Raw genomic sequence first — 17,861 nt, forward strand, 5'->3', positions numbered from 1 at the left:
TATATTTTAAAATATATACAAAATATATATTTAAATATATTTTAAATATACTTGAACAAGTGTATATTTACACTTGGGCAAATATATATTTTGTTTACTTAAAGTATACTTTTATTTAATATATTAAAAGTGTATTTTGGTACAATTATGTTTAGTTATAATTTCGAAATTGGTACAAATATATTTTTAGTATACTTCAGATATATTTATAGGTAGTACACTTGATACTTAGTATACTTAGTGTACTTTCACAAATGTAAGGATGTTTGAAATATGCGTACGTACTTTTTTTCACCTGGGTAGCCATGCTTATAAAATAAAAAATATTAAATTACAAGAATAAAGAATTGTCATAAGTATTGTAAAAATAATGTTATATTACAAGAAAAAAGTCGTTTTACAATAAAGTCACAGCATTACGAGAATAAATTGATACTAAATAAAGTAAAAAAATGAGAGAATAAAGTTGTAATATTATGAGAATAGTCCTAATATTATGACTTCATTCTCCAAATATTGATTTTGTCACATTATTCACTTTGTTGTTATTTCAAGTCATTAACCAAGAAATCATTACTGTTTAAACTTTACCTTTAATAACAAAGTTACCTAATTTTCTATAACAATTTTATATCAGTAATGGTAATGTAAAATTATCATAATAAAGACATTTTGAATAATGTCAACTTTGTATTAAAAGTGTCATAATTTACCGAATGACACTTTATGACGACAGTCAAACATATTCATGAAGGCTTATTCTTTTTCATGACAGGTGTTATGTCATGTTGATGACAGTGTCATGACAGTCTTATTCACCCCCCTTCAAATAAATTGTTACCCAAGATGTATATCACATTAAAACTTAAATATATTGTTTTAAATAAGAAAAGTAACAGAAAAACAGTAACACTGCTTGGGATTTTGAGAAGTTGTCTAGAAGAACAACTTCTCAAACTAGAAGAAAAATGGAGTCAGTGAGTCACTTTATGCTTTTTAACATGGTCATTTATGAGAAAAACACTTTTATTTCTCATAAGATGAAAAATTCACCTCATTATAACTAAAAGGTTTCTGATTTAACAAGTTTTGAGTTTCTCATTTTCTCAATTAAACAAGATTGCTCCTGAATGTACAATTATTTATCATTTCTAAGCAATTTCCATATTGAAAATAGTTTGTGTTTTATTACAATATTTCCAGCTGCTAATGAATAATAAATGAAGGCAAACTGAGCAGAACTGTGTAATGCACATAAGAGATGGTGCAAACAGGTCAGATCAAAATAGTCAACTTTAATTTGTCAAAAACATTGACAGGGACAATTTGATACAAAAGGACACTGAAACTAATCTGTAACTAACTCTGGAAATGTGTGGCACACAAACGCAGTATTGAGTACGTTGTTGCATGAGACTGGTTCTCAAAACACAGCACACAGCAACATTTATTAGCACAGCGACTGAAATAATAATCGTTCTTCTTTTGTCCTCATTTATATCCCAAACTGACTTTGCCAGAAAATAAAAAATCTAATTTTACCACATAGTATTATAAAAATCGGATTGAATGTCCTATTCCCCGAATAACCCGTCACATCCCTGACCTGTTATATTTTTAAAAAGCCATTTATAATTACTCTCACATTATGCAAGCCACTGATTTCTACAACTGCAACACAATTGATTTTTAAAAAAGTTTAAAAGGTGCAAACTTTATCGAACACCACAACAATCACCACTTTACCTCACCAAGGCACTGCCGTCGTCCTGCAGAGAAAAACACACAAATCACACAGAGGGGCAGCGCCGCCAGCTCTACAGTTCAGCTGCTGCTCGGAGTAGAAGGCCAAACAAATTCCTAATAGTTCAGTGATTCTTGAAAAGAGGGACAAAATGGGTTTCAATTTTCTCCCCCCAAAAATTTAACTATTCCTCAAGCTTATGTATTCAAATATGACAAATAATGTTTTGGAAATGTAAAGATGCTAAGGTGCAGACTCCCAGTTGCAACATTTTTTTGAAAATTACATTTTTAATGAACCTGACCCAGAACTTTGTCAACACCATCTGACAAAAATAAATATAACGTATATTTATTTTTATAAATAAATATAAAATAAAATAAAATGTGCATTGCTATGGGCAGGCCCCAATAAAGATATAAAGAGACCACTTATTGGGTGTAGAATAGTAGGTTCCTGCCATGCATCATAGGCAGGCCCCAATAACATGCGCCTACCAGAGCTGCCTAGCCCTTTTTTTATTTTTTTTTATTTTTTATCATCATCATATACAACAAACATGGTATCGGCATCAGATGCATACGATTCTAAAGAGCCTTTAGGCTGCTGCCTAGCCCTCTTAGCAAAGGAAGAGAAAGGAAGTGGTCATGGGGTCCTCAGAAGTTCTGATGCCCCCCCCCCAATGTCTGATTATTTTAAATTCTTTTTATGTCTGACAGTGTTGACAAAATCTTGGGACAAATTTTATTTGAGTTGGGAAATATATAAAAATTATTTTTAATTCAATTTATTGATACTTTTATAAATATTAATTTGAATACTTATACTTGATTGTCATAATATATCATCTTAGTATTATTCTTGTATTTATTTGTTTTAAACTATTATAATGTATCGAGTTCTGCTCCAGGACAAAGGTTTTTACAGACACCATCCACCTACTGCAATGTTTAAAATGAAAAGTATTCAGCAAACATAGTTCTGCTCACATGGCCCAGGTTAGTTTAGTCAAATATTTAAAAAAACAAAAAAACATTTTGTATATATTTTATTCAAATTTTGTGCTTTATCCATAGGACCTGTTTTGTCCCTCTTCTCAAGAATCAGAGTTACATGTTATAAACTGGATTTTAAGATAAAATATGAGATTAGTTATAAAAACTTTTACACTTTAAAAGGAGTTTGAAGCATGAAACTGAAAAAAAAAATGCTCATTTCAGATTAGAAATTCTACTTGTGACAAATATTTTTGTTTCAAACCAATTTTACAATTCAAGCATGAAGTAATAAAGGTTTATCAATAAAGAAAATAAAACGTTCCATCTTTCTAAAGTTATTTTTACCTTGTTTAGGAGTTATTAACCAATCAAATGTGGAGAAATAGAGTATGTATTTAAATAGGACAGGGAAAAAACATTAGGTTATAAATATGCACAAAACAAGGTGGAGATTTACAAAAATGTCACAATTCCGGGGGATAATATTTGAAATAAAGTCTCCATCAGCCAGATGGAATGAAATTTACCTGTACCTTTATCCCTCCTAAACCCTTTTCCAGAACAAAAAATAAATATAAACACAGACACATACACACATCAAAGTCCAATGCTTACGAAAGCAAAAAAATCTAATGAAATGGTTAGCTTACATAAGTTAAGACAAAGATTTTACATGTACAACATTGCATGAGAAACATCTGATATATGCTTATTGCTGATCTAAACTGAAAGCAGACAGTGTCTCCAAGCTTTGTAATCAAATATGAAGATGCAGGTTGATGCAATTGAAGCAGAAAAAAAACATGAATGAAGGGTTTCAGTCAAGATGAAGATGACTGACTCCCTTCTACCTGATAGGTCACTGATTTAAGGCATGAGCAATACTGAGCCGATCTGAAGTGCATTTACTGAAAAACAACAGGACATCCTCGTTTCTGCTTTCCTTTTTCCCCCAAATCTAAAACTTCTACCCAAACTTTCCTAACACCTGCAGCAACGAAGTGAGCCACAGCCAACTGTGTAAGCTTTGAGATTGAGATTAAAGCTCCATGTCTTCCAGCACGTGAACGTCTAACATCTGAATCTTCTGCTAGACATGTAAAGGAAAATAAAACACACCAGAACCTAACCCTTCTAGAAACACACCTGTTCACATGTTTGAGTTAAGACTTCACTCTGCTCCAAACACCTGAGACTGCGGCTGAACGCCGTGAGGACTGAGTAAGTCTGATCAGGATTAACTGCTTCTCAAAGCCGCAGCAGTCTGCACACATGGAAACAAACTTCTTGGCATTGCTGGTAAAAAAAACAAAAAAAAACCTTACTTAAATCTTTTATTGCAGCAGCATAATCTCATCTAAAAAAATTAAGTACCCTACCTTTAACTTCAGAGAATCTATTATGTAGAGGGAAAAAGTCGCTGTTTTAACAATCTATAGAAGCGCAATTGTTTTCAATTCATACATTCCCATTATGTTTTGACACTAGTATGTCCCGCAGTGAGAAGGATGGTCAAAAAGGGCAAAGGTCACTGTTCAGACAACAGGGGGAAAATGTGTCATCTCCAAGTCGCCATAACGACCATAATATGCCATTTAACCAGCTATTTGGGAGAAATGTCCTACCGTGACAAGAGATATGAAGTTTGCTAAAATTCTACTTGAATTTAATCTGGAATCGTTTGGTTTGGTCTGATGAGACTGAAACCCCTTTCAGATCATAGTTCAATAAGCGAGCGACCCTGACAAACTCGTTATTCACTTCTTCTTCTTCACTTTTGACCTGATACAAAACATCAATGCTGACCCCACGATAGCATTCTACCGCTTACAGTTCATTGTGGTTTGTTGCTACCTCCTGAAGTGCAACACAAGAATAATATCAGTGGGTTGGTAAACAGTTGATCACAAGGCGTAAAAATATCTAGAAATCATAAAATGAGATAATCTCAAAAGCAACAACGATCCAAACATTTAGCAGGGCGGAGGGGAAGCACCAGTAGCTGCGTTTCCATTTTAAATGCGAGTAAAACTTTGTTGGTATTCCGCTAATGTTGAAAAAACACAATTTTGCAATTGCAGTGTTTTCATTAAATAAGAAATGGAATTAAAAATCACTCATGAACAATAATTCATGCGCCATCATCCTCCAGCTTCCTTCTTCGTGGTTTGCGTCAGTGGCAGCATCTGGTCGTGGATCGTTTGAGGCCAAAATAGTTTCTGTTGCAGTTTTGCAAATTAAACCAAGTTTTATACAGCCAAAAACCCTAACGCCATCCTAGCACCAAAACATTTGATTAAAAAAAAAATAAAAAAGCTTTTTTCAAAATTGGAAATTGCACATTTATTTTCTAGATGTCAAATTGTGCAATATGGTAAATTTTAAGCACAGCTAGTGATTTGTGTCCCAATTGCCACATTTACAACCTTAACCATATTGTTGTGAGAGTTCTGATTACAGCTACTTCCAACAATGTTCAGAAGCTTTTGGATTAAGCTTTATGACTGGGTGATGACTGGGAATCTACGCCAACATATCATCTCAAAGGAGCAAAGAATGAAGCTTTTCCACAAGAAAGAAAAATCTAGTAGAGTCTGTGATGCTGTGTGCCTGACAATATGGACATAGTTAGAGTAAAAAACAGAGTATTAAGAATAATAAAGAACTGATAGACTCACAGTGAATAGAAAATCAGTCAGAATCTGATAATAACCAGAAACATCAGATCCAATCAACATGGGAATAGCGCACCAGACACAATATCAGCTTTTTCAATCTGTTAGAAAACCCGTGGGCTAATTGCTGCATTACAGATGCACTAAAAACTGGACAATTCTGTCATCCCAGTCAGAAAAATCAGCTGATTGCCCTCTGAAATTGGATTTCCCACTGGGGAAACTGAGCAACTCAGACTACCCCTAGTTATAACTTGTAAGGCGGACTTTGCATTTCAATATGGCCACTCCTCACATCTACAGTAGTGAGATGTGATAGAAACATGTTTACAGAACACAGGTGGAAGAATGCATCTTAAATCAGTGTTACATGTAGAGCCTGGAATGATGTGAGGAAGAAATTTAAAGTGGTGTTTATGGAAAGTAAAGCTTAAAATGTTTGTCAGAGCTAATGCAATGGATGGGTGTCGCCATGTTGAAATTCACACTTCTTAACTAGAATTCAATTATTTCTTAAAAAAATAAAGATCTTGTTTTTCTAAACTTTTCAGTTTTGAGATTATGCCACACGAATAAAGGATGGGTTTATTTTTGGGTCTTTTTTAACTTCTTTTTACCAGGATGCTAAGAAATTCCTCCTCATCTGTCACCGCTTGGTTTCCCCACACACTGACAATGTTTCTCCTCTAGAGACGTCCTCAAAACTGGTCAATTCTAAGAAAGCTGATTCTTACAATGTAATCAGAAAAGTACTTCAGGAAGAGTGGATAAAAAAATCCCGTCGGGGGCTCTGACTTTTAAAACATCTCAGATACAACATGATCTAGTTTTACAGGATTCCAGAGTTTGGAGAATCTTCCAATGTTGTAATTACCTTGTGCTTTTCTGCTGATCATCATTCTGAAAACCTCCAGGATGCTTTCTAATAGTAGGCCGTCAATCTTCCCTCGACAGTCAAAACTCCTCAACCTGAAGGCCTTTCAGAGAAACACTGAGGAAATCTCAAACATCTGGACTCAGTGTTCACAGGAACTAATCCTAGACATCATGTTGCTGCACACGCAAACTCCAATCCTCCTCTGCCCAATGTCTACTTGGATAATACATCCAAAACCAACAACGTGGTACAAAATATCAGAATAAACTTATTTAAATAATTTAAACTATAGCTGAAATCCTGGTCAAAATTTTTTTAAAAATAGCCACAGAGAAGTGCTCACATTGGTATGTACAATTAAGGGCAAATTTGAGATTTCCTAACTAGGCGATTTCCCAGAGCCCAAAGGGAAGGAAAACTAAGATTGGACCTTAAAATTTTGGTTCACAGCTCTCCTTCAGCAGAAAGATAAAGTCCTACATTTAAGTCGTCTTTTCTCCGTCTACCCATCGCCCAAAACGTGCGACAAGTCCTCAAAGTCACAGTCGAACAGTTCGCTGATTCCTTCATGGTCCTCCAGTCCAAAGTGGTAGTCGTGTCTATAGGGAGGGGAGAGGTTGATAAAACTGTCCAACGGGAGAGGAAGGCATTCTCCGTTCAGGAGGTCCGAGGACGAGAGAGGCGACAGGTCAAAGGGCCCGATGTCCCCCAGGCTGGAGAACAGGTCTCCCCCCAGGAGAGATTCTGTTGACGAAAGTGAGAGGTGTGAAAAAAAAAAGACAATGGTGCGGGAACGCAGCCAACCACAAAAGATGTTAGAGTTATGTTTAAGCACTGTGGTGAAACCGGTCGTTCCTGCTGAGAGATTGATCAACTTCTGAGATAACCAAACATGTCAACAGAAAAATAAAACCTTAAAAAATCCTGCCAAACATGCGATGTAGGCACTGCAATTTAACCTGTCTTTACACTTATCTAGTTAATTACTGGAGCAACATTTCAGCAGACGATGGCTAAAACCAATGAAAAACAGGGTTTTCCAGACTCTTTTTATATGTGATTTCTGATCTATTTAGGCCCAACAGAACACCTTATAATTTTATTTTTGTTTTTTATTTTCAATTTTACACCATTTCCACTGTAGTGGACAACAAGATGATTTACTTCTGCCATTACGACCTGAAAGAGACACGAAAAACTAATAGGATCTGATGTTAACTTAAATATGCATTCAGTTTGATCAAAAACAAATTTAGTTTAAAGGAACCTTATTGCGGTCATGTGGTTATGGTATGTTCATATTTTCACACACCATTCATTCGCCCTGAACCGCAGTGACCCTCTGTGTGTGTGCTGCTACCCACTAACCAAACACCCGATTCTCTGGGTAAACTCTGCAGTACATGTGGCTTTTTCCCCTTGCAAAGCACAAATCGCTGCTCGTCTTAATCTGATTAGATTGTTTCATCAGTCTTACACAGTTTCCTCTCCTGAGATCAGCCATGTTGACATCGCTATCAGTCTTCATCTTTTTGTGTTTGAGAAACGTCTGAGTGTGAACTCTCACCTGCATCCCCACCCAGCACCAGCGGCGAAGCCTCCTGCTGGGAGGCCGCCGTTACCGTGGATGAGGTGGACGCTGGAGAAGACACGCCCACGTCCAACGCCGCTGCTCCAGTTTGGGCCGGCAGTGGCAGTTGCTCGGCGGGTGGCGTGGGGGGCGTGGGGGGTGTGCGGTGGAATGGGTCGGCGCTGATTTGAGACGGGCTGCCACCCGTCACGGGGCTGCACACGCCTGAGCTGTCCTCTGGACAGAGGAAGACGTCTATGGGACCCTGCGTGCTCCTGAGCGACACCTGGTAGCCCTGAGAGACACGGACAACATGAAGGAGCGCCGCTCAGTCAGGAGGAACTCACACACTGCAGCTCCATTACAAACATGTCCAAACTTTGTCAATATTCCACTAATGTTGGAAAAAAAAACCCTCCAACATTTTGCAATTGCTGTTTCTACTAAATAAGAAACAAAATTACAGCTCACACGTAAAGAAGTTTGTTCACACCACTTGTGGAGCTTTTGATCGACAAACAGTATTTTATATTTTATTTAAATTGGCAATTTTCCATTAAGTGAATTTATGTTCAAAATGTCAAACTGTGGACTTATAGGGTGAATGGAAACGCAGCTACTGAGGCGGGTTTCCTCTGCCCTCACCTCGCTGGGCTCTGTGACTTGCATCTGAGTCTCTGGAGGAGCTCTGACCACCATGACCAGCTGGTCTGGGGAGTCGAACGACTGCCGCAGGTCCTGACAGCGCACGTAGCCCAGCCTGCTGGACGCAGCTGTTAAAGAGCTAACACTTCTGTTTGCAGGATGCAATGTTGCAATGTTGTTTTCTGATTGTTGCAGTCTAAAATGACTAAAGCTTATTTTTAGCACCATATGGTTGTACAAAAAATGTTGAAATTGTTGCATATGACCAGAATAAAGACGGGATTTTAACATCGGATTTAAATTGCAAATTACGTTTCCAAGTTCCTTCTTCTACTTTATGCAAATAAAATCACGTCCTGTGTTGTCACAGTGCAGAAGAAGAACTCCATATTGGTCATTCAAGATAACATGAACTGTATTAGCAAAACATACAGAACGTCTCAAAAGAAAAAAAGGCATATGTTACCATTTATCATTATGCATGCTTTGTCTTTCAAGAGATGCCTTTATCGTAATTAGTTGAAAATCGTCTCAAAACAACAATATTATTATTTATCTCCATAATTTCTGGAACTATCTATTGTCCAGCTAAATGTGTTGTTGTGACAGGCCTAGGTATGAATATTTCTGTAGGTGTCCAGCCATCCAACCAACTGATGAATCAAACCCGGTCACTCATACAGCATTCACTAGAAGCCGTAAAAGGATATTTCTTGTTCTGTGGTTCCTCGGTCAGCAGCCGCAGCTGCAGGGTGCATTTAGAGATGAGTTCGTCCAGCTGCTCCTCAGCCTCAGTCAGGTCACACACCTCCCTCTGCAGCTCCTTGTGCCGGGACACCAGGCTGGTATCGATGCGGTTGCCGCTGCAGAACAACAGTTGTGTTAAAACTCAGAAGTTACCTCAGCAGTCTGGTTTGCTCTCACACTCACAGCCACTGGATGTTGTTCTTGGACTTCTTGGAGATGAGCTGGATTCCCTCCAGGACGTTAGTGATGTCATAGATGCGTCTCTTCTGGACATCCAGGACCTGGGAGGCCCAGTTCAGGTCCACCACGCCGTCGGCTGACTGCGACAGCAGGTTCAGGAAGCGCTTGGTGGTCAGGTTTAGGGACGTGTCGTATCGGGACTTCTCCGTCGAGCTTCGAGGAACTTTGCAGAAAACAAAGAACGTCTGAGTTTACATTTTCTGTAGAATTCAAATTTATTCAAAAAATATGTCAAAGGGAAATTAAACGTTGCAGCAATTCATATTAATTTAAGATTCTGATAGTGACGGCTGTGGGCAGAAAGGATCTCCTGTAGCAGTCTGTGTTACAGATAATTTGATTAAGCCTCTGACTTTTCTATGAAGAGGGAAGTCTGATGAAGAGGATGCTCAGGATTAACAGAGGCACCTGGTTTATTTAATGTTCTGCAAACTGAACCTCCATTTTAGGGCTCCTGCTCTCGAGTTCAACATTTTGCAAAATCCTTTTCCAAAGTATTGCACCCCATTTCATCTGGTACATTATAACTTCAAACATTTGCCTGTTTGTTTAATTATTAAGCACAAAGTAGGACACAACTATGATGTGGAAGGAATATTTGCTGACACCAGCAAATATTCCTTCCTTCTACAGACGATCCAGGGCAACGGATCGTCTACAGAAGTCATTTAATTACCAGTAACATCCTATTTATGAGTAGTTTCATCTCAGTATAAATCCAGTTGTTCTGTGAAGGACTCTGAAGAAACATTAGTGATAGTGATTAAGCAGCAAGATGACGATTAAAGATGTTTTCACATCTGATAGTCCAGAAGACTCGGTTTGATTTGGAACCAAAATTATAACATTTGTTCCATTTTCAGCTGCTGTGTCAAATAAACCAAAGTATTTGAAAACCTGTTCCTCCCCAGTCCTGTGGGAGCGCTGCACCAAGAATCACTGAAGGAAATGACATGAGAACAAAATGTAAAAAATTAAATAAAATGGAGTGATGTCAAATTTTAGCTGTTGTCGGATTTCTCTTTTGTCTTTGGCTAAAGACCACAAATGGCTAAAGACTGACAAGATAGACTGACTTGTTTGTTTTGATTGTATTTACCCAGAATTCTCTGTACTATACTCAACCTCCTGCTTTTGGAGTGGTCTAAAAAAAGCAGAGGAGTTAAAGCAGATATCTGAAGGAGCACTGCTCAGCCCATCATCCAAGAATGGAAACAGTATCGCACAACTGGAAAAAAAAAAGAACAACAACAAAAAGAAGCTAAAATTGATCAGGGGACAAAACAAGCGACAGACTAGCAACCCGTCCAGGGTGACCCCGCCTCTCGCCTGGAACATCAGCTGGAGATAGGCACCAGCAACCCTCCTGACCCCACTAAGGGACAAGGGTGTACAGAAAATGGATGGATGGACGGAATGTCAATGTCTGTATATTCATCTTCAGCAGAGACAAGAAGTTAAATGCAGGCGGCTGGGACAAAGTGAAACATGATAAAACAAAGAGAGCTTATTTCTACGTCGTCCTATGGGTTTCACTGAAACAGGATCCTCTTTGGCTGCGTTGTGCAGGAACAATGTCACTTCACTGCAGCTTTAACACAAAGCCAGACAATCTGATCAGCACAACTGTTTTCCCCTTCTGACATGGTGCTGGAGTAAAGGTCAGGATGGTACTGAGATCCAGCCTTACGGGCCAACAGTGAGCACTGAGGAAACAGAGGAAGAGCGCCTTATTACTCTGACTGAGTCTACAATCGTAGACTCATCTTGTTTGGCATGAAGGAAATGGCCGATTAGAAATAAACAAATGACCTTAAAACCGCAAATAGTTGAATGAAAAAGGCCTACTGGTAAGTTGAAGAAGTAGAAGCCGTCGCTGAAAGACACCCAAAGAGCCATCAACAATATCTGTGTATTCTGCTAGTATACACAGCTATTTTACTAATGTTTCTGTTAGTATTCTGCTAATGTAAAAAAAAAAAATCACAATTGTGATGTTTCCTTTACATAAGAAATACAATTTAAAAATCACATATGATTGAAGCCGAAGTTGTCTTTTTTTTTGCAATAACCTAGAAGCAGCTTGTTCCAGGTGATGTGTATAAATGAATGAGTCCACTGCATGCGCTACAATATCAACAGAAAACACCCAGAGGTGTTTAATCTACAAACTGAAAACCTGTAGCTACCGTTTTATTTGCAGGTAAGGCTGCCCTCTTGATTCAGGCCGTCTCAGTTTAGGTTATAATTGAGTTATCTTTCTCTAAGCAATGTTCTGATCATACTGGGCTTGGATTGTTCTCTCTGTTTAATTCGGTGTGCTACTCATTTAGTCCATTTATGGGTATTTATTCCTTTCATGAGTGTCAAATTCCATATAAAAACACGTTTATTATCCATTATAACCCAACAATTACCAAAGTACTGAAAATGTTTGAACCATTTCTTTAAATCTCATTTCCTAATTATCTTAATTTTGCCGCTTTTGTTTTCCATCATGTAGGTCTGGGCTTTGACTTGACCATTCTATAATCTAAATAAGTTTTAATCTGACTGGCTACAGAGTTACTTCACACTGTACACAGTCATAAATCACACTGCACTTTTTCCTGTCTATATGTGTGAATTTTATGAATTCTGTTGGCTGTTATGACTTCAGTCTATCTGTACAACTTGTGACTTGAAATTGCCCCTCGGGGACAAATGGTTATTTCAACAGAATTGAGGTCCCTGTTTTCTGTCGACTCTGACCACCTTCCTGTTTCCACGGTAGAAAAGCACATGGTGGAGCCATCACAGTGATTCACCATGTGTGCAATGATCTTTCATCATCATTAAAATATGTTCCAATTATGTGTTTGCCATATTCCCAACCTGTCTTGTGGCAAATTACAAAAATGATTTATTTGGACTTTCTTTAAAAAATATATTCTGTCTTTTTTCCTCCCCGTTTATAACAGTCAAATTTGTTGATAGCTTCACTAAACTGCATTCCTGTCGGCAGATTCTCACACCCGAACAGCAGTCATGTCCTGACAGGGTTGCCTTACTCCATATTTCCATGATAGGATGACAGACTGAACAGTGGTTCAGTGGATTTGTGTTTTTATTAGGCCTGTCGCAATAAGAAATAAATCAATAAATCAATGAATCACAGGATAAATTAAACTGAGTTCAATAATTTCCATTTGCATGAATTATTGTTTTTCTCTTTTCTCTCTTTCTGCCAAAAACTGGATGATAAGAGTCTTCAGTCTGGTACTTTGGTCTCAACTAGTCCTTTTTTGAAGGACAATTTTGTTTATAGAAACTTTATAATCCATTTTATGTATTGTTTCTGATTTATTTATTTAAGATATTTAAAATTTCTTCCAGTTCCAGTGTTAAATGTTTGTTAGAATTTAAAGTTTATTGATCTCTGAGAGGGAAAACTTACAATATTATGCCATTACTGTTCTAGAAAATGATCTCATAACAACAATATTACCATTTATCACAACAAGTGCTGAGAAAATACATCACCCAGCAAAAGTTTATCATTTAAGCCCATTTCTTGTTTTGGTGAGCAAAACAAGAAATGGGCCTTTATAGGCCCATTTCTCTGAGCCTTCACAGAACAGAACATTATTTATACTTTCAGTATTTCATTGGCGCAATCTGAAATTGTACTAAAGCATTTTCTTACTCTGCTCTGATCTAATACAAAAAGAGAAAACGTTTTTTTTAAATTGTGCTTGTTTTTATTTAACGGAGACATAGTTCTTAACTACTTGCATTGTGTTTGTAATTTTGTTTATTTTCATAAAAACATTTCTCTCTTGTAAATGAGATCTAGCGTCTGAATGAACAAAGCTCAAATAAAATGCACACAGGCAGGCAAGCAAATGCTTGTGTTGTGTTTTTTGAGTAAAGGGAGGTGAACACAATTTTATTCCCCATATCATATTTTTATGTCAATTGTCGAGAAAAGTCGAGCTCATCCCACTTCCCCATGCTGGAGATGTAGTTTAATAATAACAATGAATAAAGTTACCTTTACAATTGAGTACACAGGTGACACAAGACCCAACAGTAGAGTAGGACAGTAATAAAATTAATCTGGTTGTGTGTATTGCTATTGTGTCCTGCAAACTTTGCTTTAATTCTACTTTTTTCTATTTAATCATAAAAAATCAGAGTCAGGCAGAAAGAGAGTCATGAAACAGGAAGAGCTGGTTTCCTGAAGAAAGGGGAAGTTTCCAGCCTGCATCAGTATAAAAATAGTTCTGACCATTCCTTATTTTAAAGCATTAAAGGTTTAAAGAATAAAATCTAAACATGTTGAGTAATTGGATAAAACCCAGAGTAAAATACTTAAATTAATAATAATAACTTATAATTAGGCCAATAATTAATATTGGTTTAACCAGTGGTTGATGTTGGTTTGATTAATAAGAATATTTACACTTACTCTTACACTTATGGAAGTACTTAAAGGTGAAACAAGTAACTGTAACATGGTATCAGATAATTAGAATAATGGATTATTCTTGGTTTCTTGTCAGAAGTGTCTGTAATAACTCACATTATGATTATAATAAGAATAACTAATAAGTTATGGTTATTATAACATTATAAATGAATGTTAAACCAGAGAAACTAAAAGGTTATAAATGTGATTTTGACATTGAAATTGAAATGGTGTAAAATGTGTAACTGTAATTAAAGGTCACTGATGTTGTGTTGAAAGTAGATAGTAGGTGAAAGGTCAGGGGGAAAGAGGAACTGATAGGAGAGCAGAGGTAACCAAGGCCTTATTGCTAAACTTTAACTTTCCTAAGAAAAGGTTGGGCAGGCAACAGACGTAGGAGGACTGTTGAGCAATTCGGGGATCATTGAAACAGACATCAGGTCTTGAGGTCTCCAAGGTGATGGATATGAGATCATCTGTCCAAGCAGTCAGCCAATGAGAGGCACAGCAACAAAGCTAGCCAATGCAAATGCAACAAAAGGTGGATAAACCCTTTATAAGGTGGGTACAAAAGAGGAATCGTTGGTTGGATCCTTCAGGCAGCTTCGAGCCAAGACGGAGATGGACAAAGAACTCTGCAGCTGAAGAAGAGCCGGGGCCACAGAGCCGAAGACTGTTCTGCACATGGGGACCAACCCGTTAGCCCCGCAACATGTGGCTTCAAATCGCACTTCTCTCAACAGCTGGGTTTAGACCCCAAAGACAAAGACCAAGGCAAAGATGAAGATAAAGACAAAGATAAAGACAAAGGCAAAGAACAAAGGCAAAGAGGAAGAACTGGTGTGTTCCTTCCGTGGGACCAGGAAGATCGTGAGACGAGGAAAAAGGAGCTACAGAGCTGCAAGACAAGAAGCTGAGGACCGCTTCACGCATGAGGAAGTCACTTGAGGCCCGAGACCTGCCGCTCTAAGTCAGTACTCTTCCTGTACTGGGAGCCTCCTGCTGCTGCAACACCTTCTTTATCATCAGGCCAGTTCTGGGGTTCAAGATGCCAAAATCCGTCCGTCTCTCTCAAAGTTTCCCTCTTTTAGTTCTCAGTGTCAGCATTAGGGAAAGATAGGCTAGATTATTGATTTTACTTATTTGATTATTTCTGCTACTGAATTAAGCTGTACTGACTCTTGTAAAATTGCCTTACTCATAAAATAATTAGCATTAAGAAAATCTAAAAGAGGTGGACATTCAATTAATGAGTCACCTTAAAGTTCTTTGATGGTTGTAAAATAGCTATGAAGTTTGATTCTGGGAGGGAAAAGTGGAAAATGTTTTATAGGTTGCTTTTAGCCAAAACTAAAACACCCTTGGGACTCGCACGAGTCACTAAAACCAACCTGGTTCAGTAACAAGGGCAAGTTGTAAAAAAGAGAAAGAGCAACCGTTAACAGGTGTGCTCTGTGAAACTACTGGATTGCAGGCTGCTCAATCTGGTTAATTTACAGGGTGAAGAAGGGTGGGACAGATGTCCAGATGGATGGAGGTCGTTAGAAACCAGGCTAGTCTTTCTCGATGCCAGCTTAAACAGAGTTTACTCAGTTCTGACCAGGGTAAATCCCATCAGATTTAGAAAACTCAATTCACCCGTTAGATGGAGAGCTGGCTGCAACATCTCCCTCCTCTCAGAAGAGGAAGTAGAGAGAGAGAGAGTAGGGGGGGGGAGGGGGTTGCGAAACAACACAATCATATAAAACCTTGATACAACACATCGTAGTTTATGGTTGCAGTGTGAATAGAAGTTTGAGGGTGAGGGGAATGAAAACTTGCATGTCACTGAATGTGATCTGAATGCAGAGAACAGCCGCCATTAGAACCTTTAACTACTGAACCTGGCAGAAAACAATGGAGGACATTGTAAATAAAGCATCGGCTGCTCTTAAAACAATGACAAAGGTTGACGTATATGCATGTGTGTGTGTTGGAAGCACTCGCATAGATGAATGCCTCCCACTGAGTTTTTTTTTTTTAAATGCGTTTACCTCTAGGAGGAGCAGGTGTGGAGGGCGGGACTTGGCCTGTGGCTGGTCGCGTGGTACTGACGTACTGATGGTCGCTGTCCAGGTCCAACTTCCTCTTTACCTAACCACAAACAGGTGGAGGAGAGAACATGTTACAATGGAGGTTTATTATGTCGTATTAGATGATGTAAAGGTGATGTATCATGGGAGAATGCAGATGTGCAAAACCTTCAAGCAACAGATGCTGAGGTTTTGGAAGAGCTCTGTTGCGCTGCAGAACATCTGAAAGCCCTCGTTTAACCACTTCCCTTGTTCTCTCACCCTGCCCTCCCCTCATCTCCCCATCCCTCATTCTTCTCACCGGGGGCCTCCCCAGAACAGGCCGCCTCTTGTCCTGGACCCCTACGTCGGTGGGGCCCTGCGGCGTGGCGAAGAGCAGGATCTCCCCTGTGCTGGTCGGGGCGATGGCCGGGTGGAGCCCCTCGTTGCTGGGGCTGGTGATGATCACTATCTGATGCTCCTCGCCCAGGTCTATGCTCCCAGAGTTCAGCAGCGTCTCAAAATCTGCCAGCAGATCCTCTGACGTCTGCCCTGTTATCAGAGTTTCTGACATGGTGGCCCTCACTGGACACTGCGATGCCGTGCTGTGAAAGAGGACCAACACCTACTGGCATTTGCAGTGCCCTGTGAATGTTGTGGTGCAAAATGGGCAATCTTTTCAGGGGTGTGTGTTGTTAAAAGGAGTCAGAGCATTTCTTCAAATGCAAAGCTCCTTTTTTCTTAAAGTTGTTGATCTAGTCACTTAAATCTAAATTAGAAATACAGATTTGATCAATCAAACGTAGATCAGAGGTGAAACTGAAAAACAGGATGTTCTGCCAAACAGGAAAATTGGCAACTGAGAATCGCTGCTTAAACGCATAATCCGCACCACGCCTACAGACTCAAAGGTAAAAATGTTATTAAAAAGATTTTAAAAATGTTATGGTGGAGGTAATGAACGCTGGTTATGAATGAACCGGCTCAGGAGCGAGCGGATCTTTTGTTTTCAAGCCTCCTGTCAGCAGAGTTCTGCCGCGGCCTGTGGCCACTGTGATGCCCTGCTAACAAGCTAACTTATAGCTCCACAACAAAGACTCACACAAGTTCACTAAATGAACCGGGCAGCAGTTGAGCTAGCTATTAACCACCTTGCAGCGACATTATTTTATTTTATCTTGAAATCAGAGCTCAGTTATTAAGCTAAAAAAAACTTTAGTGCAGCCTACAGAAGTTAGCTTATCAGCATAAATTATCTACAGACCAAAACGCATCGCCACGCACCGAAATAATCTCGGTCTGTATATTTGTGAAACCAGGAGTGTGTCTCGATGAAAGAACACGATTTAAGTTGCGTATAGATGTATAGGGTGAGTTAGCATGTTAGCTTTAGCCGCATATCTTTATTCCCCTCGTTTTGTTGGGGCACGCAGGAAGCAGTCCGACAAAACATGCAAAAATAACGCGAAATGAAAGAGCCAAAATCTACGTTCATTCATCAAACCGGCAGGCTGAGGTCCTCGGGTCGCTCACTACTGGGCGCGGCCGATCTGTAAAAGTATCCTCGCAACCCAGCTTTCGGCCGTTTTTGTTGTTATTGTCCCAGCTGATCGACATCCAAACAAGCTGTTGGTCGGTTTTCGCGCGAAATCTTTTTTGCCGCGAAACCTGCACGTGGATAGAAAGACCAAACCCCATTGGTCGAAGAGGTGCGTTTTCCGCGTCGCGAGGCTGGTGGGCTCTGATTGGTGCGAACAGCTGCCTGTCATGTGCACGAGCACAGAGTCTTCGATTGGAAGGTGCGTTCATGTTCAGCGGAGAAAACCATTGGCAGTCAACATTTATTAAATAAAATGGCTAAATA

The 17,861-nt window shown here is 39.0% G+C and overlaps 1 protein-coding gene across 1 annotated transcript; it reads right to left on the minus strand.

The window, feature by feature from the left end:
* Window positions 1-1,275: 1,275 nt before the first annotated feature.
* On the minus strand, window positions 1,276-17,842 carry e2f1 (E2F transcription factor 1). The gene is made up of 7 exons (XM_008412734.3): window positions 16,320-17,842; window positions 15,980-16,079; window positions 9,440-9,659; window positions 9,220-9,372; window positions 8,510-8,624; window positions 7,862-8,159; window positions 1,276-7,038 (listed from the first exon to the last, which is right to left on the minus strand). The coding sequence occupies exons 1-7, from the start codon at window positions 16,569-16,571 to the stop codon at window positions 6,797-6,799; spliced, it is 1,380 nt and encodes a 459-aa protein (XP_008410956.2). The 5' UTR covers window positions 16,572-17,842; the 3' UTR covers window positions 1,276-6,796.
* Between the last annotated feature and the right edge of the window lie 19 nt (window positions 17,843-17,861).

This window comes from Poecilia reticulata, chromosome 7 (assembly GCF_904066995.2).
Source record: "Poecilia reticulata chromosome 7, P_reticulata-male-v2, whole genome shotgun sequence".
Lineage (NCBI taxonomy): Eukaryota > Metazoa > Chordata > Actinopteri > Cyprinodontiformes > Poeciliidae > Poecilia > Poecilia reticulata.

Coding starts and splice junctions, on each gene's coding strand:
- e2f1 (XM_008412734.3), bottom strand. CDS start 16,571: ATGTCAGAAACTCTGATAACAGGGCAGACGTCAGAGGATCTGCTGGCA. Junction 8,160..8,509: donor AAGTCACAGAGCCCAGCGAG/GTGAGGGCAGAG, acceptor CGTGTCTCTCAG/GGCTACCAGGTGTCGCTCAG. Junction 7,039..7,861: donor GGTGCTGGGTGGGGATGCAG/GTGAGAGTTCAC, acceptor TTTCGTCAACAG/AATCTCTCCTGGGGGGAGAC.